This window comes from Pantherophis guttatus, chromosome 1 (genome assembly GCF_059756535.1).
Source record: "Pantherophis guttatus breed Tessera chromosome 1, ASM5975653v1, whole genome shotgun sequence".
In the NCBI taxonomy this organism is placed as follows: Eukaryota; Metazoa; Chordata; class Lepidosauria; order Squamata; family Colubridae; genus Pantherophis; species Pantherophis guttatus.
Window position 1 is genome coordinate 27,862,314 of NC_142063.1, and position 22,997 is coordinate 27,885,310.

General features: G+C 36.5%; 1 protein-coding gene across 2 annotated transcripts in view; it reads right to left on the reverse strand.

Moving 5' to 3' along the window:
• Positions 1-22,997, reverse strand: part of SOS2 (SOS Ras/Rho guanine nucleotide exchange factor 2) — a 40,276-nt gene that overhangs the window by 4,650 nt on the left and 12,629 nt on the right. For both annotated transcript variants that reach the window (XM_087881647.1, XM_034433342.3), the window contains exons 7-21: positions 21,841-21,951; positions 19,169-19,267; positions 16,821-16,948; positions 15,915-16,570; positions 15,738-15,819; positions 14,236-14,358; positions 13,334-13,437; positions 11,273-11,489; positions 9,994-10,113; positions 9,361-9,523; positions 7,906-8,023; positions 6,671-6,843; positions 5,161-5,277; positions 3,241-3,502; positions 969-1,013 (exon numbers count right to left, since the gene is read on the reverse strand). In XM_087881647.1, coding sequence (XP_087737773.1) covers positions 969-1,013; positions 3,241-3,502; positions 5,161-5,277; positions 6,671-6,843; positions 7,906-8,023; positions 9,361-9,523; positions 9,994-10,113; positions 11,273-11,489; positions 13,334-13,437; positions 14,236-14,358; positions 15,738-15,819; positions 15,915-16,570; positions 16,821-16,948; positions 19,169-19,267; positions 21,841-21,951 — 2,518 coding nt within the window. The remainder of the gene's footprint in view (positions 1-968; positions 1,014-3,240; positions 3,503-5,160; positions 5,278-6,670; positions 6,844-7,905; positions 8,024-9,360; positions 9,524-9,993; positions 10,114-11,272; positions 11,490-13,333; positions 13,438-14,235; positions 14,359-15,737; positions 15,820-15,914; positions 16,571-16,820; positions 16,949-19,168; positions 19,268-21,840; positions 21,952-22,997) is intronic.

The window sequence follows — 22,997 nt, forward strand, 5'->3', positions numbered from 1 at the left end:
TCTTCTCTTCTATATCCTTGTTTATGTTTTGCTTTCTCTACCTGTATTTTAATAGCGTCTGTCTTTAGGACAGAATGAGAAAATCTATGGGCAGTTTTCTATGGTGAATGGAGCTGACATTTTTGGACTTTTTTTTTTTTAGTATTTTGGAGGTTGACAATAGTGAGGTCAAGGGAAACAACTGCAAAGGTTTTGGGTACCTAACTGGCTTTTGGCTACAAGCCTGCAAGCCTTTAGAAAGGCAGTTAAGAGCTGGGTGTTTCCACAGGCACTGGATCAGAATGAGCAAAGTCCTGGTAGGATAGGATCATTTTAGTTCTGATAGCCATTTAATTGTTTTGTTTTAGTGTTGCTTTATATTTCTGTTTAATGATTTTGTACACCATCTAGTGTCATATTATCTGAGTTGGCTGGTCATATTATTACACACACATGCACACACGTGTCAACTTAACACAGTGAACATACCTAATAGCCCTAGCTTTATTTTTCCCACAACAATCCTATGAGGGGGGTTGGGCTGAGAGTGAGTGACTGGTTCACAGTCATCTAGCTGGCTTTCATGGACGGAGGCCTAGAACTCAGTCTCCTCATTTCAAGGCCAGCACCTTAACCACTACACCAAACTGGCCAAATATAAATGTTACCAATAAATCTTTGTGCACATTAACCCTCAAAAAAAGGAAGCAATTGCTCTAATTTTTTAGGAGGTTTGGCATTTTCTGATGTCTCACCAAACTTTAAGGCACCCATATTTTCCCTCAAAACTGCCCCTAAAGCCCCAACCTCCCCAAAAGAATCTGAAAATCACCCCCTCAAAATGTCAATTGGCTCATTTGTTATTCCCCTTGTCAGCTTTAGACAAGGCTAAAGATCATACAACTTTAGGATTAGTGACTCTTGCTGTTCTTTTGCATATATATATACAAAGAGACAATGGAATTCTAAGGAACAGCCAAAGTACTTACTTGACTGTGGCAAAAGGACAGGAGCAAATATGCTGTTGTTGCTACCTGTGGAGAAAAGGCAGAAAGGACGCAATCAAAAACTTCTCCCTCCTTTGGCATAATCAGGCCACCTCTGTGAGGTGGGATCTGACTAGCTCTTATTGGTGCAGGTGTGCTTTCTCTCCTCAAGAGAGTCTAACGTTTTCAAACTCAATTCTTCCTACCAGTACACCAGCCAGGATGATAAACTGATCTTTGACTCAGGCACCGGGGTCTTCAAGGGGGATTTTGTGGCTTGTAGGGGAAAGTAGAATGAATTTAGGAAGACAGTAATGTGGGAAATAAAATATTTCATTACTAAGAGGAACAGTTAACCCGCAAGCATTTTGCTCTAAGCTCTTCGAAGCAGGGTTTATCATAAAAAGCATAGGGTTGTGGAAAGCATTTCTCTACAGGTAGTCCTTGGTTAATGATCACTCTTTCAGCAACCATTCAAAGTTATGACAGTGTTAAATGAGTGGTACTTAACAAAGATCCTCAAAGTTCTGGCTGTCTCAGAATCCCTTTGGTCAATCTAAGGTCTTTGGCACCCAGCATTTATGATGGTTGCAGAGTCCTGTGCACATAATCACCATTTGCTTCTCACAAGCAAAGTTAATGGAACAGCCAGCAGATAAGGTTGCAAATTGCTTTGGTTAAGTCACTTGCTCTCTGGTGACTTTTTCCTCCAAAGAGCCTGGTTATGGTACCTGTAGTAACCTTCTGCCCACAGTGGCTACCCATGCACCTGCTGCACTCATACCTCATACCTCAGTGGCCATCTACACATTCTCATGCACCCTTAGACAGCCAGCAGCAGCCACCCCTAGCACCTCCATGCTTGTACTTCAATGTCTACCTGCACAGACTCTCCCACCCAACAGCAACCACTCCCAGCCCTACTGCACCTCAATAGCCCTTCACAAACCTGGCAACAGCCACCTCTGGCCCAGTGATGGAATTCAATTTTTTTGTATGGGCATGGCTTGGTGGGCGTGTGTGGCTTGGTGGGCATGGCAGGAGAAGGATACTGCAAAATCTCCATTCCCATCCAACTCTGGGGCCAGCCAGTAGTTCGGTTCTCCAAACTACTCAAAATTTCCGCTACCAGTTCTCCAGAACCTGTCAGAACCTGCTGAATAGCACCCCTGCTCTGGCCCCAGAGCACCCCTGGCCCCAAAGCACTCACGCCTTGTCTCAAGTGCTACCTGTGTACTCTCCACCACACAGTAGCAACCATCCTCAGTCCTGCTATACTCAAACTGTGCCATGCTGGCCACTTATATACCTTTGTGTATCCTCTCTCACCTGGGAGGAGCAACCCGTGGCCCTAATGTTCCCAACATCACACTGCGCCAGCCACTTGTGCACTCTCCCTCACCTTCTGCCACTGGCAAGTCACTCTACAACACTTACTCTGCACTAGCTACTCACGCATCCTCCCCCAGGTGGCAGCAGCCCACTTACCTGCCCATCTGCTGCTTGGGAGCTGTTTGGGACTTACAATTTCCTGCCAGCATCCCTTTTGGTTTTTTTGGAAGACAGCAGGAAGTTGTGAGTAGATGCTTGCTTAATGACCCATGATCTTTGTTTAACAAGGGCAGCAGGGAGTGCCAGGACTGCCATCAGTAAGTGATGCAGCCACATGATGTCATGTTTTACAACCACACTGTAAATGGAAACTCTGGCCCCAATTGTCATCATAATCCAAGGACTACCTGTACAGTGTTTTGCAAGACTCAAGTGGCTATGGCAGAAATGCCTGGATCTCCAGGCATGTGAAGAAAGTGACGCAAAGGGCTCTGCAGGCTCATTCATGACAGATGGGAACTGCTGAAGCCGCATATGAGCTTTGCAAAACATGGAGTGGCTTTAATGATTCAAAGAGGGCTCTTTGTTTTAATGTTTTGCATGGGCCTAATAAAAAGTTAAGGAATAGAAAAGAAATAGTGAGGATAAAGATTTGGGGGCTAAATCATCGATCTCCATTGTGCCATTAACACTTGAGTTCAGTTATAAATGGCATAAAAAGAAATACATCTTGTATTTCTCAAAAGTTAGGTCTCAAAAGTTAAAAGACAAAAATGCTGCATTCAAAATACATTAACTCAGTGACTAGAATATTTCAGAAGAAGTATTCCCATCCACCTCTCTAAGACAAACTTATCATAATACGGTAGAGCAGTAAACCTGCAAATATGAGAGATAATTTTAGTTTAGTTTTATTGTAATTTGAGAATGTAAGAATACTTACCAAAGGAGCTATTGAGATCAATGTCTATGAATACACTGACTTCTGATGATGCAGACACTGGAGGAGTGGATGGTATGTTTGGTGAGGTTGGTGCCGATGCTGCAGACTCCTGTTCAGTTTCAGTGATTCTGCTAAAACTAATCTTATACGGCTCCTTTTCAAGAGGAGTTGGATGGCCTCTCAAAGTGCCAGATGTGGAGCTGTGCCTGCCAGCATTTGGCCTTATTCCAGGAGATTTTAGAGAGTAGCTAGTTTTTCTAGGCTAAAAGAGAGAGAAAAGAATCCCACAGTTTTATCCCCTTTTGTTTCTTTGAGCTATTTTGCTTTATGTTTAAAAATACAAGGAAATAAATCAGTGCAAAAAAGACTAATCATGCTAAACTAAGAAAATTGCTTTTTTTCTTTCCTAAACCATCTTTTGCTTTTAAGAATGAAATGTTAATTCCAACAATACCTCTCTTCAAACTACATTTGATGGCACGCCTTTGATATCTCCTCCAATAGAGAAGGAAGCAAAATTTTCATTTTGCTTTGAAATACAGTTCTCCATTGGAAACAAAACAAAACATCTTTTGAGGGCTTAGATTAATGTAAGCAATAATTATGCTTACATTAATTATGTGGAATAATTCAGAACAGTCCACAGTAAAATACCATTTAACACTACAAAGTAATTTTGTGGTGGTAATACTTAGCCACTGATATTATTATACTTTTTCCTAGAAATCTTGCCAGGTTTGACAAAAGAGCAGTATCTCTGCAAATGGCACACATCTCTCAGCACACCCCACCCCATTATTTTTTCTAAAAATTAAATATATACACTATCAAATGGAGTCCTATACAGGTAGTTTTCACTTATCAACCAGTTGTTCAGTGACCGTTTGAAGTTATGATGGTGCTAAAAAAGATTTATGACGTTCTCAAAGTTCCAGCCTTCACAATACCGCCACAATCACGTGATTGCAATGTGGACACTTGGTAACCAGCTCACACTGATGTTGCAGTTTTATTATTTGCAACCTTCCCACAAGCAAAGTCAATAGGAAAGTTAGCAGGGAGAATTGCAAGTCGCTCCAGTAAATTGCTTACCTGGCAGCAGGCAACACCCAACCTTGCCATACTAGTGGGCCATTTGTGCACTCCCTCCTGCCTGGCATTACTGGTAGTTATTCTTGGCCTGATGTGCTCACAATGTGCCTCATGGGCCATTCCCTACCAGGTAGTAGCCATCCCTGCCCTGTTGCACTTTTTTTTTTTTTAATTTGATGTATATGCCGCCCTTCTCCGGAGACTCAGAGCGGCTTACAATGTGCTCAGCAATAGCCTTCATCCTTTTGTATATTTATACAAAGTCAGCTTATTGCCCCCACAACTGGGTCCTCAATTTACCTACCTTAGAAAGGATGGAAGGCTGAGTCAACTTTGAGCCTTGGCGAGATTCGAACCTGCAGTAATTGCAGGCAGCTGGTCTTAATAACCAGCTTAATAACAGGGTGCCTTAGACCACTGTACTACCAAGGCTCTTGTACTTGTACAACATTTTGCCTCTTGCCATCCTGCTTGCGAGCTACCTAGGATTCAGTGTCATTGATCAGAGGTGGGTTGCTACTGGTTCGTCCTGGATTGGGCGAACCAGTAGCAGCAGTGGCAGGAGGCTCTGCCCACCCGCCCGGATGCTTCTGCGCATGTGCAGAAGTGTCGCACCCACGAGTGAGCTAGTAGCAACGGGTTTTGAAACTTGTCCTTGATCATTGCTTAACGATGGCAATGGAGAGTTCTGGGACTGCTGTTGCTAAACGATGCAGTCAAATGAACTTGTGCATCATATCTGCATCACTTAGTAGCAGATATTCCAGTCTTAATTACTGTCATTAACTGAGAACTGTCAGTACATCGGTACATTATTAGAATACTTACATATCTAGAGGGCTGCTTGCAATTTCGAGGCTCAATCTCCTGAGATTTGTTGAATAAATAGTCTGTGAATTCTTTTTCTGGGTAATTTCCCATGGGGTTCAAATTTTCAAAGAATCTCTGAAAAAACAAAAAGGTATCATAACAAAAAGTTCCAGTAAGGGTCAGCATATGCCAACCTCTCTACCCCACCCCCATCCCAGCAAGATTCTAGAAATCACATTTGTTCCTAGGCTCTCTAAACTGTATCATATTTTATTTCCTCACATAACCTTAGCAATGTTGGAATTATTTATGGATGGGACTGCATGTGTACACAGTGTATGTGAAATGGACAAATAGCTCTACAGGAAGTCCTCAACTTACAATCACAATTGGGATTGGAATTTTGGTCACTAAGTAATGCATTCATTAAGCAAATATTACATGACAAAACCCAATTTTATGATCATTTTTACTGCGAATCACTTAAGAGTCATAAGGTCATTAAGCAAACCCAATTCTCCAATTGACTTTGTCAAAAACCAGCTGGGAAAGTAGCAAATCACAATCATGTGACTGTAGGGTTATGCAACCAGTCAGAAAGTCAAGCAGGATGCCAAATGCCTGAACTGGGGTAGTGCAACAGTCGTGAGAACAGGTTTCAATCACTTTTTCTGAAACCATCATAAGTTTGAATTGCTGTTAAACAAATGGTCATAAGTCAAGGACTACCTATATTTCTATACATTTTAAACTGAAAGCAAACATGAAATATGAAAGCTAGTTCAATTTAATGGTAGCTGCAGGGTACTCCCATCTAATTTTACAAGCTGTTATTTTCATAAAGAAAATCTAAGAACTTAGGACACTTTGTGAGTTACTGCTAAATCTAATTCTCACCATTGTAGAAAACACTAATATACAATTACATAATTGGAAGGGACTTTAGAAAGCTCTACAACTCTCCACTTAAACTCTCTGAAAAATTACTCTCCAACCTCCTTTGAGACCTCTAGCAAAGACAACCCACTTATTTATATAGCAGCTTGTTCCACTGGCTGGTAGCTCTTACCATCAGGAAATTTCTTCTGAAATCTAGCCTGAATCAACTTCCCCATATTTTTAACACTGCCTTTTAAACATTAGAAAATATGTCTACTTCCACTTCAATGTGACAACCCTTCAGATATTTTGAAGGGGCTATCATATCTCTGCAGAGTTTATTTTCTGAGGACTAAACATATTCAGATAATTTAACAGTTCCTCATAAGGGTTTTCTGGTAGCCCACCTCTGTATTTGCTGCTATTTGTTGCAGCCTGTTATGAAACATGGTGTTCAGAATGTAGGAGAGCAGTGTGGAAAATTTTCGGTGATCTGCCTACTTTGTCTGCATTAATGCAACCTAGGATAGCATCTGCCTTTTTTGCAGCTGCATTACACTCATGGCTTAGTTATCAGCAAAATACCCAAACAAAATTTGTCATCTTATCAAATCCAGAGGGAACTCTCTCTGCAGTGCTGTCCAATTACCCGGATGTCTGGTTCGATGCGTAAACAGTAAGGTTGGTTCTGATACTGTTGGATTTCTCCTGTGATTTCAGCCACCTTCCTCCTTTTACTAAAGTTTATCAGTCCTTTCCCTTGTCTTTTTAGGAAGTCAGGATTCCCTTCTTCTGTCTTTAGAATATTTGTTAAGTATATCCCTAAATAGAGAGAAAGGGCAAAAGGCTATTAGCTTCTTCACATCCATGCCTTCTGTTTTGTTTATGACCATAAGAGAGACGCTTCCTTTAGAAAAATTAGCCTTAAATGGTAACCATACATTAAGTATTGCATTACCTTTTTGAACTTTAGAACATCTAACAAAAGAAGTTGACATTTCAGATTATGAGAACTCAACAAGGAAATTTTAGGGAAGTATTTTTTTTTTATTTGCTGCATCCAAGTAATAACTCAACCTATTTTCATGGGTTGTTGCACTGTGTAATAAATTATCAAAACCAATCATAAATAAGAAGTAAGATTCCTCTTAAGTTACACGCAATCCCTATCAAGTAAGAATGTAAAAGAACACGTTATAAACATAATTTATAGCACATTTTACAGTGAGACATACAATTGTACCCATGCCTGTTCACTAGAAAAAGACATCAAGATTCCCCTTTTCCCCTGCAGACCCTACACACTTCCCCCAAGCCTGAGAGAACTTTTGATACATTTCTGAATGGTGGGAGGGAAGTGAAAGTTTTGCTGTCCAACTCGGAATAGCAGCAAATGAAAAAAAAACTACTACCTTCTGTTGGATCAACTATAACTTAAGAATGACTCAATTTCCTGACAAAATTAACTCAGTGAAACCTCAGAGAAGCCACATCACTAAACCATTTTGGACCATTAAGTAATAAGTTTGCTAACTTCTAGTATGCCTTCCAGTAATATGTTATGTCCTTAGATCCCCTCCCCCAAAGTGGGCTGAAATATGCAAAAAATAGATAGCATTTGATGGTATACCAAATAAATTTAGTTAGCATGTTACTTCTTTGGAATCATACTCTGAGGGCATTTCAGTAATCATCTCAAATCTAAATACATTTTAATTTTCATACAAAAATTAATCAAGGAAAGAAAAATATTCAGCAGAAAGGGATGCTCTCAAAAGATACTGCAAAATACCCTAAAAAGAATGTCACAATTTCCTTAACCATTTATTAATTAATAGGAATATAAGAAACAGCCATTTTTTCCATCTCTGTTGTATAACTTACCAAAGAAAGGCACACATGGTGGATTGATTGATTTGAGTTTAGCAAGATATTTTTTAAAGTGATCTTGACTTAATTCTACTGCTTCATCTAAAATTTTCTTTTTTCTTTCTTGCAGTGCCTGATATTGGATAGAAAAAAAATCCACATTTTGATATTGTAGGATATATCTGTGCAATATTCAGTGCTGACCAATCTATACAACAACTTCATAACATCTCTCTGTTCTATATCATTTCTCAGTATTACTTGTCTTTGCTGTCCAAATGCCTTACACATAATCATCTTGGTTGCTATATAATCTCTTTTTTGTTATTAAAATACATGTTTTAAGAACAGAAATAAATGGCTGTAGTAAAATAAAATAGTAAAATGTACATTTTTTCTTTAAGTATAATCCAAAATAATTCAATAATTGGTAAACATATGATCTTTGAGCTAGGATTTACTTTACATTATCACAGATTGGAAACCTTATTTAACCTGCCCCCGCCCCCCAAAAAATCTCATCATTAATTTATTATACTATGTTGTGATGTGACGTGATATGATCTATGTGTTGAGGTCCTGTACAAAAGGCAGGATGCAAAGTTGACAAACAAAGAAAGTGTTATTTTACCCAGTGTCTTGTGTATAGCTTGGTGGGTTTTTTTTTTTCTATTTTCTTATTCCTTTCCCTCCTTCTCAGAATTTCCCTTTCCTTACAGAGCTGAGATCGCTTGGATAAGCTGTCTCTTCCTAAACTGCTTTTCTTTGTGTGCAGACAAAGATGCTACTTGCAAGTTACCTCAGCTCTGCAACCTTGATTAGTTAATTAGCACCCAGACCCAGCTTGCACTGCTATCTGAAATGGGCATGAGCCTATCAATTTGATCCCGAAGGCTTCCTTTTGTATCCTTAAGTGGTCCTTCAAAGCCTGCTGACACCAATACACATACTTTCAAAGTGTATTCCCCACTGTGTACTTGCTTACTGTCTTGTAATCTCTTCTTTTCCAATGAGTGTAAACACAGACATTGATTTTTACTTGCTAATTATCCCAGAACTAAGGTGACGATTCCAAAGGGTGGGGTGGGGTGGGGGGAAGAAGGACTGTAAGATTCGCCCCTTTTCCCCAGCTTCCTTGTGAGAAATTAACCTTCCCTGCAGTTAGGGTTCATCTGGCTGACTGAGGTCATAACCTACTGACACTGTAAATATTTATGGGCTATTTCTCAATAAAACTTTTCTAAGCTTTATTAAAGACGTGGTGTCTTTCTTGGTCTTCTCCTGCTTTGATATCCATCCTGCAAATTCTAAATTAAGTATAGACGCACAGATTATCAGAATCACTTAGTTTGGGAAATAATTCTCACCATGTTATTCACATTTATACTGAACTACAGCTGCCATTAGTATAAAACTGTAGTTTAAAATCATTGGTCACACTCTGATTATTGGTCAGTCACCAAGACTTACTTCAAAGGTGTGGTCTAGTCTGTACACAGAGACAGAATTCATTGCACTGACTATTTCAAGAACTCCATTGAAATTATTTAAGTCCTGGAAAACCTGCAAAATTTCTATAATCCTGCTTAACACAGCCACTCGCTCTTCAAAGTTTTCCATTTCTACTATACACCTAATTTAGAAAAAGGAGAAAAAAAAACAGTACAGAGGCTTGTTGGATAATATTTTAAAACTATTGTCATATTCTCATTTTGCCCCTCCCCCAACATTAATTCAGATGTACTGTATGAATAATACCATCATATATTCATTTATTAAGTACCTATTTCTGAAAGGTTTTCTTTTTGTTTAGCTTTCTTCAAACTTTCCACTACAAATCTGTCCCATCCTTAGCAGCTACAACAGGCACAAGAAAATGCAGTCAACTAATAGCTATTGTGTGGCCCTAAGACTCCAGTGGACTGGGTGATACAACAAAGTTGTTCCCTCCTTTTTTGCATGTTTACAGTTGGTGAATTTAATGAGAATTCCCTTTCAACCACTGACAAACATAGTTCCTCCTCTATGTCACACCATTCTGTCCAAATTTTGGCTCTTGAGCTGATAAAAACTCCACATCTTGATATAAGTGACTTTACTCACTTTTCAAACCAAAGTGTAAGATTTGTTGTATGCCGAATCATTTTCAGTAGGTTTGGGGAATTAATTTCTTTATCTTCTTTTGTCCACACACTCCCAACGAGTTCTGAAGGCTGGACAGCCCTAATACAGAAACAAAATAAAACGACAGTGTGTATAGGAAGGTGCAGATGTGCACAGTAGGAAGAGTATAATACACAGAAAATTCAGAAGGTGCTCCAGGCATTTCATTAAGTGAAACTACAGTGTAATAACCTGTGTAGATACTATGGGCTCTTCCCTTTTTACTTGTTAAGCACCATAATGGCATACAACTGTCATTCCAAGTGATCATTTTTTTTAATGATAGTAAATGTAGCTACCCTATTTGTTTGACTTTTGCATCACTCAAAGAAGAAAATAGTAAACATGAGTTGGATCCCCAGCTTGAACATAAATTATTTTTACTTTCTTCTAGAAATAGCAACATATTGTTCAAGTGCTCAGTTATAAATATATTTAGCACTGTATTGTACTTTAGGTGAATTAAAGCATGTTAAATATATTGTCTTAGTACTTAGTACTCTTACTTCAGAAAGTTACATCAGTATCTTTCTTCACATTTCTTTGAAGGAAATGAATTGCAGATACAACTTCTGAGTTAGTGACCTACTGGATCTATTTCACGTATAAACTGTCTTAAGATGAATCAAAACATTGCTCTTTTTGGTCCAGGATTGTCAGACTTAGCCTTCTCCAATCTTATTCTCAAAATGTGTTGGACTGAAACTCCCATCAGTCCAATAACATGAGTCCAATAACATGAACAATGAAGCCCAATAACATGAGTCAATGAAAGGGATAATGGGAGCTGTACTTAGGACACCCTTTATGAGGGTATTCCAATGGACAGAACTAAGACTTCAGACAGAATTCCTTTTCAAAGCTTCTATCTAAAATCCTTTTAACAGGTATTAATGATAAAACTTGCAAACACAAAATCTATGCTCTACTATCAAAAACTCTGCTTTATTCTGTTTACTTCAGGATTTACTATTATTGCTAACATACTTCAACCAGTATGTTACATTAGCTTATTACTGAAGGAGTACTTAATAGTACTATAAATATCAAACCAGACAGCACTGGTATTGCAATCATGATATTGCTCTATACTGCACTATAGCATACTGTACTTTTCAAATTGACTTTACACAATGAATTTGATTAACAAAGGAAGGAACTTTTGCTATTTGACTTATGCAATGGAAGGAGTTGTCAACCCAACAAAGGAGTGGTCTACCTGTAGAGATCAGATTCCAGGAGAGTTAGCTGCCGAGCAATCTCTATGGGATGCAATGTCATGAGGTCAAATGTCTCAAACTGACGGCTGATATGCCACTCAATTGGAGGGGGAGGGCTCTCAAATGTTATATTATGGCTTATGCCATTTGCATGAGCTTGTTTTTTCCTCCTGATAATCTTTGCAATGGATTCCACCCACTTCTTCATGGATTTGCCTGGAAAACACATCAGACATTGCTGGTAGATTATGTAAAGGTTTTCAATATCAGAGATACACAGCACAAATTCATTGCTATTTCATACAGCAAATGTGAAACAGAACAAACTTCCATTACAGGTGGTCCTCCACTTACAACAGTTCATTTAGAGATTGTTCGAAGTTACAACGGCCCTGAAAAAACTAATTTATGACAATTTTTCCACACTTGTGACTATTGCAGCATCTCCATGGTCACATTATCAAAATTCAGATGCTTGGCAACTGAACCAATTCATATTTATAATGCTTGCAGTGTTCTGGGTTCACATGATCACCTTTTGTGACTTTCTGAGAAGCAAAATCAATGGGGAAGCAAGATTCACTTAACAACTATGTTACTAATTTAACAACTGCATTGATTCACTTAACAACTTTGGCAAGAAAGGTAGTAAAATGTGACAAAACACAACAAATGTCTTGCTTAGCAACATAAATTTTGGGTTTAATTAAGTCGAGGACTACCTGTATTAATAATTAACATCAATTTGGAGAAAATATTTTATAAATCAAATCTGAGATAATAAATTGTTTAGCAAATACACAGTATACACTTCTTAAAATGTATTCTGCACTGAAAATGCAACGGAGACATGTGAGATAAATTATTAGGTTCTTCCCATTTTTAAGTAATGATAATTAGTAATGATAATTCCCTGTAGCAGAATACATATGATTTTTACAATCAGGCCAATAGCATTTAATTGCAAAAGTAAGGAAAACCTTCAGGGCTGGTCTTTTAATTTAGCATTATAGTGGGCAATGAGATATGCAGTCTAATACCCAAACACATCAGAAGAAATCACTACCACTGAATTTAAATTTGCACTAAAAATACCCATTCTGCCAGTTGCAGGCTATTGAAAGAAATATCCTATGCCTTATAAAACCTACATTTTGCACATTTCATTCTGCTTTTTGTCTGCCTTCTCAACCATCACCAAGGACTATAATTTGGAATAGCAGGCATTTAATCCCCAAATTCTTTAGCAGATGAATTTCTGAGCTAAGTAAAGATACCAGGAACATTCTAAACTCAAAGCACATAATTTCTTATTTTATAAAATATCCCTCCCATGGAAATCTTGTTCAACAACAAAATTTTGTCCAGAAATATTATGATAGAATTATGACAAAAAATTAAAGAAAAGAAGAATTCTAATCCCAAACTGCATTTAACGGCCCTAGACATACCAGAAATTATAACAAATACTGGAACTATATAGTACTACCTGACTACAGTTGTTCTCCAAATTAAACGTAATGGTATCTTTATTCTGATGGAAACAACCTTAAATTTAAGGCTCTAAGCAAAGCTCATTTAAACAATCTTTCAGCAGACATTCACATATCAGAACGCTTTACTACAGTATTAGATATTCTACATAAAATGGCATGTGGGATTTTACATTTATTTATCTATATGGAAGCATGAATGCTTTAGGCACAGCTCTTCTCATTTCACATAATAATGAACACAGGTTTCCTAAAAATGCATGAAATTAGGATAAGAAATGTTATTCTTACTCTAATTTTTAATGGAAGAAGCAAGACACAAAATCAGAAGCATTCAGAACAGTTATGTAATGTAATGCTTATTTTTTGTAAACAGAAAAAGGAAATTGATATAATAACATTGTCTCATAATAACTGGAACTATCATTGTCTTCTGATGCATGAATAAGTGCAGATCAAAAGAACACTCAGGATTTGTAAAAAGCTAAAGACTGGGATTTAGGAAATAACTATGAAATAATGTCGAGTGCTCACATTTAAAGAAAATTATCAACTAAAATTGTATACCTCTTACAGTGGAAATAAATGTCTCCAGTCTATCAAGTAACTCTTGGTCTCTCTCAAAGTCATAAAAATGATGTTCTACCCAGTGCCGAAACACATTCAATACCCTTAAGGAAAAAAAAGAGAGAAAAGAGATGATTATTATTTTTTTTTACTATTTTTAATTTTCTCAAAGTGAAGCTGAGATTTGCTAACTGATGGTAAAACAGATATACTTAAGTGAGAAACAGTCTCAATTGAAAAAAAAAGGACAGGGCTTACTATGATAACAAATCATAGTTTTGTTGGAATTGTTGGAACTATAAAAATGCAACACTGCAAACTTCCCAGAATAATCTATTCTGAGACATGCTTAGGCACAGAGATAATTTACTACCACCACATCTTTAACAAAATAAATGAAAATAATACCACTGCGGTATACTGTTTGTGGTATAGTTCTTTTCTCCCTCATTATGTCTTCATAAATGTTCTAGTATCATGCAATGGCAGGTATTTATTTTTGAAATTTATATAGCTGCCCTTCTCTCAAAATAGGTGACTCTTTTTAGATATTTCATCTTTAAATATTTTACACCTTTGTAAACTGGTTCTGTGCCTAAGGCAGGACTAGAATTCGCAGTCTCACAGTTTAAAGCCTGGTGTCTTAACCACAACGCCAAATTGGCTATCATATATAATCTGAATTGTTTAAATTGTATTCACAAGCTTTATCTCTTTTTATTTTAATTTCAATCTTACCAATAAAAATTATATTTAAAAAAACCAGAATATAAACTCTAGGTAAGTGTTTTCATATAAAGAACTTCTTTTCAAGAACTTTATGTTTCTCATGTGAAGTGATCACTCAGTGTTCCCCCACTTGATAATGCAGTTAAAAACATGAAGGAGATAAAAGCTCAAACCTGAGTTGTACAGGCTGGACATATTCCTTGCGAAATCGTTTAAGGTCTGCACTGATTGGTTGTTCTCCTTTCTCTATTGCCAGCCTATCAGCTTCGGTTGGTTCAGGTTCAGGGATTTCAAATCTAATAAAGACAAAGAAGTTGGAACATAGTCACAGCAGATCCAGAATACAAAGAAAAGAGAAAGATTTGGAAACACATTCGTGATAATAACTAGAACAAGGAATAAGAAGAAGAATTTCTTCATTTATTTTTGTTATATTTATTCAATAAGACTCTCAGTGGTTTATAGTGTTCTAATCAATATAACAAAACAGATATATAAAATACAGCTAGTAGATCTGTAACTCCCTGGCATCCAGCATTTGATATCAAGATCTTAATCATCAGGCTTAAAAATTCAGAATGCTTTTAAAAAGTTTGATATTAACTCTTTTAAAATATTGCATTCTTTACATTGTTGAGGATCTATGTATTCATTAATCCAATTCATTTTAATATTTCTGTATCAGCAACAAGTCTCAAATAAAGTATTTCTATCTCTTTTCAAAGAGTTCAAATTATTTTCAATAATTTTGATTTGGGTCCCACTTTGTACATCAGCAACAGGATTCAGCTCTAAGACTCATAGTGGACATGCCATTTTCTTACTGATTTTTCTGTTGTAATGGAAGCCTAATCAGCCGTGTAATATACAAATGGAATGCAGCTGCCAATTACAGAAGAGGAATTTCTTTGTCATTGGACTGAGCTTGAATGTTGGCAATTCCATCATTTTTCTCAGAAAAAAGTTTTGTCATAAAACATAACAATTACTAAAATTTAGAAAATTTCAGTTTCTTTTGACCTGTTTTTCTAGTCTTTTCTTCATAGTCAGAAGTTTGCAAACCAAGCAAATGATCTAAAGGATTCTAAGAAAGTCAAGATTTAGGTTACAGGTCAGTATTTGAACCTTCATTTTTCCAATGGATTGTATGCAATACTGTAATTTTGAATTTGTACTGTTTCTGAAAATCCATTTTCATCCTTTTATTCTAGTATCAAATTCCAAACTTGTATTCTGCTTGGGTAAAACACTATGAAAACTGTTGTCACATTTTTACAACTTATGCTATGTGCTGCGTGTAATATTTGCTCCAGTTGTTCCACCAGGACTTAAATAATTACTAGTAGTAAACCATCAATTATCCAAGCATTAATGCAATGAAAGAAAGGAAAGAAATCTTTATCCAGCAGACTTTCTTCATGATCTCTTTTTAACTAAATGCAAACTGTTTCAGCTTTATATTGCCAAACCACATAAACCTTTCTAAAAGCTTTATATAATTAAGTATGTAGTGAATTCTGGAAAACAGATAGAAAATGCCATTAAAATAGATTGCTCAAAAATAAAAGTGCCAACATTTAAATTATTACAATAGCTTACCAATATGGTGATTTTATTATTGTTACTATGAGATCAAAATTCACCACAAAGGAATTGGGAATTTTTTTTTATTTACCTTTCTATCAACAAACTTAGGAGCTCTTGCGGCTTACAAAAGGAGCGATATGTGGTAAGGAAAGTACGTACAAAATTAGGATCTAGAAAGGCAAGCACAATTCCAAATTAAGTATTTCATAGGTCATATCTTCCATAAGTCAATAATGTGAAAACATTATATTGGAAATCCAGATACCTGCATACATGTGATAAGTTAGTCTTTCAATGAGTTTCACCACAGTTCCACCTTTGATGATCGGAATCCCATTCCTGCTCTGAAGATTGTCCTCAAAAACCATGTTCTCCTCAGAGTCTTCCACTGCAAAACGATAGATGCTTGGACTGGGGAGACGCAGGGGCTGCTCATTCTCTTCTTGCAATAGTACAGCATCCAACATTCGGTCCAGGGTGCTGCGATACTGGAGGGAAATCAGGGCTGCCATCCAGTTGTTCTTCTCTTCAGCAGACTTGGCAGCAAAGATAAAGCTGTTCTCATCCTTAGGCACCAGCTCAAAGGCATTTTTGTATTCACAAGTGTCATCTTTATCAACTATGTGGACTTTCCTCATAATAATCTTTTCTTTGAGTCGGTATTCTGCGTTGCTATAACCTGGAAGTCGTGACTGCCCATGGTTGGCTTTGCAGCCGATCATTAAACCATCAAAGAGAAATACATGTCGTTCATGCTTGGCTCCTACTCTTGCCAGTGTGCCTTCCATTATAAATTCATTACAGCACTGACCAATATCTTTGCCTTCCCAACCATCAATGTTTTTCTGGATCTCATTCATTTTTTTTATGGCTAGATGCTTGCTTCTTATTTGGCGGTTGTAGAACCAAGACACAGGCTCCCTAAAAGCATAGTTTATCAGATTAAACTTGGCAGTTACCAACTGTAATATGTGCAAAGCAGATATGCTTACTTTTAAAACAAAATGTGTAAAAAGGCCTTAACAAAAGGAAAAGAAAGTGTCAGGGTGCTGACTCACAGCATTAATTCCTGTGACATTATCTGCCTTTATCTTCAAATGTCAACATATTTGCTAATGTTCCTAAAGACTTTAAACCGCAGCTAGAACAATGCCATGACTAATTTTCTTACCCAGGCCGACGTCTAGGTGAATGTTTGTTATAAATGCGTTCCATACTACATTGGAGATTCAGGAGAGCTGTGATGGCTTGTTTTAAACATTCACAGTCTTCTTCGTCTTCACTGCATTCTTGAAGTTGCTGAAAAGAACAAATATTTCAATTTTATGGAGAGTTCATTTAGTAGAGAGGAATTTATAGAAATATCTGAGTAACCGAAATACAAATACAACCTAAGAATACATTTCCATACACACTGAACAAAACAATTATTTTTGCAATTCAAGTGAACAAAAATTATTAGTCCAAACATAAAAGTCTGTGTTTATTTCAGGCAGTTGCATATACAAATAATTCATCCTGTTGATGAACTTACAACATCTTAAAAATTTTCTAAAATCATAATTGAAATAGCAGTCAGAATATATTACCAAACAGAGTTGCAAATCACTTTTTGCTATGTTTTCATGGATAAGCATAAATTAAAAAGCACCGTGATTGGATATCAGAGCAGGGCATCCGACAAAAGACATATAATGGGTTTTTCTAATTCTATATTTAAATTTTGAGCAGCAGTGATAAAGAGCATTCTTTGAATGTCAAATGTTGGACACTTTCTCCTGAACACGTTACAAGTTCATTTTCAATTACTATACTGAAAAGGAAATAAGATTTTAAGGTAGCTACAATAATGAGAAGTTAAGGATGTAGAAAATGTTTCACTTCAAACATTTTCAACACTAAAAAAGCTGATATAAACATTTTAGGAACATTTCAACCTTGAAACTATTTCAGAAATCTTGAAATATGGAAACATCATGAAGTTTCATTCTCCAAGCATTTCAGAACAAAACATTTTGCGCACTTTTAATGAAAACAAATAGTTCTGAGTAATGCTAAATTTAACATACTAATTATTAAGGCCTTGTTCATATTTCTCTTAGACCTGACATTGTATACTAATTTATTCTTATTACATATCTTTATATATCTATTATATACTGATTTATTTTCTTTAAATCAGGAAGCAACAAGAAAGTGAATTACATAGTAACCCTTCATTCAATTCTAGGGAATTTAAAATTCAATCTGATTGGTGCACTGACATGTTTTGAAATAGGAAGAGCAAGATTTCTTACAGTAGTCATAAATATTTTGCATTTAATATTGTTATGAATCTGCTCTCTTACACAATGTATGACATATCATCCTGGATCATTTAGACAACATTCTTTGTAAAAATTGAAACAACTAAGAAGCACCAGGTAGTTAGAATAGAATAGAATACTTTATTAGCCAAGTGTGACGAGACACAAGGAATTTGACTCTGGTGCAATAGCTCTCTGTGTACATGCAAAGCAACAGAATCATCATTGTCACAATACCAATAATAGGGCGGAGTAAAGAAGATAAGAAGGATAAATGATAATACTACAGCCATACTATATGGGTAAATATACACAGACATTAGATAACACTATGAGAATTAGGTGTTCAGCAGACTGACAGCATGAGGTAAATAACTGTCCCTGTGATTAGTTGTTTTGGCATGCAGTGCATTGTAATGCAATCCTGAAGGGAGGAGTTGAAACAATTTATGTCCAGGGAGGCGTTGAAGCAATTTTACACCACCACCACCCCCCAATTTATGAGGGATCTGTAGATATCTTCTCAGTACTCCTCCTGACCCATGCAATAATAAAGGTCTTCTACTTCCTTCAATATTGTCAAATGGCTATCAATGGACCACCAACTGCTTACCCACCCATGGTTGATTGCCTTAGATGTATTTACCCCCAACATTATGCAAGTTGTGTATATCTATATTTTGATTATGGAAGAATATCTCTTAGCTGTTATACAAAATGGATAACTGTTCAAAGTCTTTGAAATGTTCACCTTATTGTTTTTGTACAAGTTGAAATTTTTTCCAATGGGGCCTGTACACAGGATAGTCTAATGAGCCTTCAACACACCTGAATCTGATGCTTCCAAGAAGTGTCAGTCTTTAACTGATACAATCTACAGAACAATAGATTTGGAAAGCACTAAGCTGGGAAAAACTCATCTATCAGCTGGGTATATTATTAACTCATGCTAATAAAACATAACTGTCTTTTTAATATATTGCTGGAAGATACTGTAAATCCACATTTTATTTTTTAAACTCCAGTACAAACACTAGTCAAGCTAAAATGAAAAAGTATACAAAACAACAACAATAGTAAGTAGTTTACATGTTTAAATAACCAAATTTGGTGTATGAAACAGCTGCAAAATTTTTATTTAATCCAGATTTAGTATATTTGCATATTCAACTTGTATATGGAATTTACTTTTATTTTAAACAGCATATCTCACCTGTAGCAATTCAAAATAGTGGAGACAGTGATAAACAGGAACTAACATGAGACGTGGTAGGACATATTGTACTGCTTCTTTAAAGCCATCAGCAATTGACTGAAGGGAAAAAAAGTAAGTCTAGTTTCAATGATTGTCATAGGAAGAAGAGACAAAATACTAAAAATTATATTGTGAGCTACCTAGAAGCTATGAGAGGATGACATACCATGCATGTTTTGTGAAAAAGATAGATAGATAGATAGATAGATAGATAGATAGATAGATAGATAGATAGATAGATAAACATCCTCCATACAGGCTATCCTAACATTAAAAGTCTTTAGGAAAATTTATTGCATCTAGTAGGATGGGAAGGTTTTATGAACATTTCAATAAACTAAACCTTTCAAACCACAGATTACCCAGATTTTGTCATCTCTAAAGTCTCTCTAGAACAGGAGTCCCCAACACCCAGGCCGTGGCCCATTACCGGGCCATGGCCTATTTGGAACTGGGTCATGCAAAAGGCAGGCTAGTGTGCGCACGCCGCTCCACTTGCACATGCAGTGCCCAAAAGGCTTCTTTTCTCTTGTGTGAATGGAGCTACACATGCATCTGTGTGCACCAGCCTGCTGCTTGTGAGGCCCAGTTCCCCTCTCTCACCCGTCGGGCTGCCAAGCTGCCTACTCCCGGTGCTCCAAAAGGAGAGTGACGAGAGCAGAGGCTGAATGGGACAAGCACACCCCACTCAGCTTCGCTGACTCACCAAGGCAGCCTGTGCAGGACACCAAATACACTTTGGAGCGTTGGGCAGCCTCAATGAGTCTGAAGGAGCATGAGACTGCACCCCCAAAGGCTTCTCTTCTTTTCTTCTTTTGCTAATGGATGAAAGGCTTTGGGGGGAACAATCTCACACTGCTTCAGGCCTTCCATCCCTTTGCAAAAGCTTTTGGCATGGAGAAGCCTGTAGGAGGGCCATGGCCTATTCGGAACTGGGCCACATGAGAGGCGGGCCAGTACGTGAGCGCAGGTCTACTTGTGCAAGCAGTGCCCCAAAGGGCTTCCATCCTCTCTTGTGTGAGTGCCACAAAGCTTTAAGACTACTGCTCTAGAGATTCTATGGAATACACGTTGTCTAAGGAAAGAACTTAGTTCAGTGACAGATATATAATTAAACTGTAAAGACCAAATCAATCATTGTGATGTTAACTAAAGAATCATGGTAAGTTATGGACAGCCAATGTTTGCTTGTCAGACAATACCACAATTGAGAAAACAATATAGCCCATTGAAGACCATGAACTTTATAAATCATAGATATAATCTATACCCATAGCCAAAGCAGCTATATGGCAGTATAGGCAATCTTCAACTGAAGGAAGGGGAAAAAATCTTTATTAGACCAATGAAAATTATTAATTGCAAGCTTTCAAAAATTCTTCATTAGACAGAAGAGCTGAAATCCAGAAAAGAAGAGGTGGAAAGTTATAAAAAGAGCCCTGGTGGCACAGCAGACTAAAGCATTGTTATTAACATCAGCTGTCTGCAATTACTGCAAGTCCAAATCTCACCATGCTCAAGGTTGACTCAGCCTTCCATCCTTTCTAAGGTAGGTAAAATGAGGACCCAGATTGTGGGGGCAATAAGCTGACTTTGTATAAATATACAAAAGTATGAAGGCTATTGCTTAACGCATTGTAAGCCGCCCTGAGTCTCCAGAGAAGGGCGGCATATAAATCAAATAAATAAAAAAAAAGTCTAATTTTTTGTATTACGTCTGTGTCTGTGTAAATGGTGGTGCTTAAAAGTTTGTTAATCCTTTTGAATGTTCAATATTTCTGCATAAATATTATTTTAATAAAATAATAAAATATTATTTAAAACATATATTTTCCACACTACTTTATCCTAGAACAAAGAGAACCCAATTAAATTAACGAGTCAAAAATATTATACTTGTTTATTATTTATTGAGGAAAAAGATCCAAAGCTACATGTATGCATGTTGCAAGATATATGAACCGCTAGGATTATGAGTTCATTTGAAGGGGAAATTAGAATCAGATGTTTTAATCAATAGAATGATAATCAGGTGGGCAGTCCTGTCTTAAAGAACAGAATTCTGGGAATTCAATATCAAATCTGATCTTTACAAAGCAGGTATGTGGAAGCGTGTCAAGGCTTGAACAAAGGAGGTTTCTGAAAACAGTTGCTCGCAAGGCAGAAAAAGGTTATAAAACTATTTACACAGGCAGATTGTGTACATATGGGGGCAATTTAATGCTATTTTAGTGATTGAACAAGATCACACTGAACAAGATATTTAATACATCATGAGGTCTCAAAGAATCCAGGTAATATCTAAGGAATTAAAAACCTCTCTTCTAATGGCAAATGCCAGGTTTCATGAAACCATCTTCAGGACAACAGTGAACAACACTGGTGGGCCTGGCACGGTTGTAAGGAGAAAGCCACTACTCTCCAAAAAGAATACTTCTGTCCATCTACAGTTTTGACCTACCAACGTTGCAAATTTACAATTTTAGCAATACAGGTGGAAAATGATGAGGGTTGGAATTCAACAATATGCAGATTCTATAATTTAAATTATTCTATCAAGATTGTTAACATATGAGAGAGATTTTTTCTGTTTTATTTTTATATTAGAACTTTCACATCTGTATATATACCTGGAAGTGTAAGGCCACAGCAGGTTTAGCCATTACATTATTAAAATGTTCTTGATATTGTGGTGAAAGGATTTCCTGTGATAAGGTTTCATATGGGTCAAAGGCTTGTTCCTAAAAAAATAGAATAAGCATTGTAAAATATGTGATTTAGAGAAATTACTAATTACATAAGAGAAGTTTTAATTGTTCTACTTTTACATATTTAATGGAATATCATCTATCCAACTTGGATAATGAAGTGCAACTCAAATTAGATATTACTAATTTTTCTTTTTCTTTTTTTTAAAAAAAGGGTATCTAAATCACTCAAGCATCATCCAATTGGACCAATATATAGCAAGGATAATTTTATCCAAACACATTTAAACACTATACAACTGTAAGTATAGTATATAAAACACAAATAACTAGAAATCTTTCATCTGAAAATGAATCCAGTGATAATTTCAAACACCCAGCCAGCATACATATCGGTTCATCTTAACAACATGCTATAGTTTAGAAATCAAAATGACTATGCAACTGATGTACTTGATATACAATTACATAGTCTAACAGTTCTCCTATTTAGTTCCTGTTTTTTCATTAGCTAAGTGTGAATTGACAAATCACAGTTGGAAAATTAATCAAATTGTTTTTAGAGCAAGCCATTAAATATCAGAAAATTCTAGTTACTGAAAACTAGGAAATGGAGAAATGAATTTATTGTTAAAGGGAAGAAAGAAGGGCAATGCAAGGGCATTTCTATAAACAAACCATGTTTTAATATTATTCCAAAACTCAGTTACACCAGATTTTATCAAGATCTGGTTGTTTAAGATAATATTTATGTTTAATTGATCTTGTGTTTAATTAAGCCTGAAAATATCTCTTAGGGGATATTAACCAACTTTCCAAAGAATTGCTCTACATATCATAGTTTTAAGAAAATGATTAAATCAGCAAAGACTTTTGAAGTAGAAAGGCAAACTATTAGTATTTTCTAATAAATTACAGAAAAGGAAGCTGTGACCACATACTGTATGATATATTCTGCAACAATCCAGTACTTCAGAAAGAGTACAAGCCATTTCATCATTGTTTTCTGCAAGAATATTTTGTTATCACGTGTGACAAAAGAAACCACTACAGTAACTTACCAATTATTAAAGCATTAC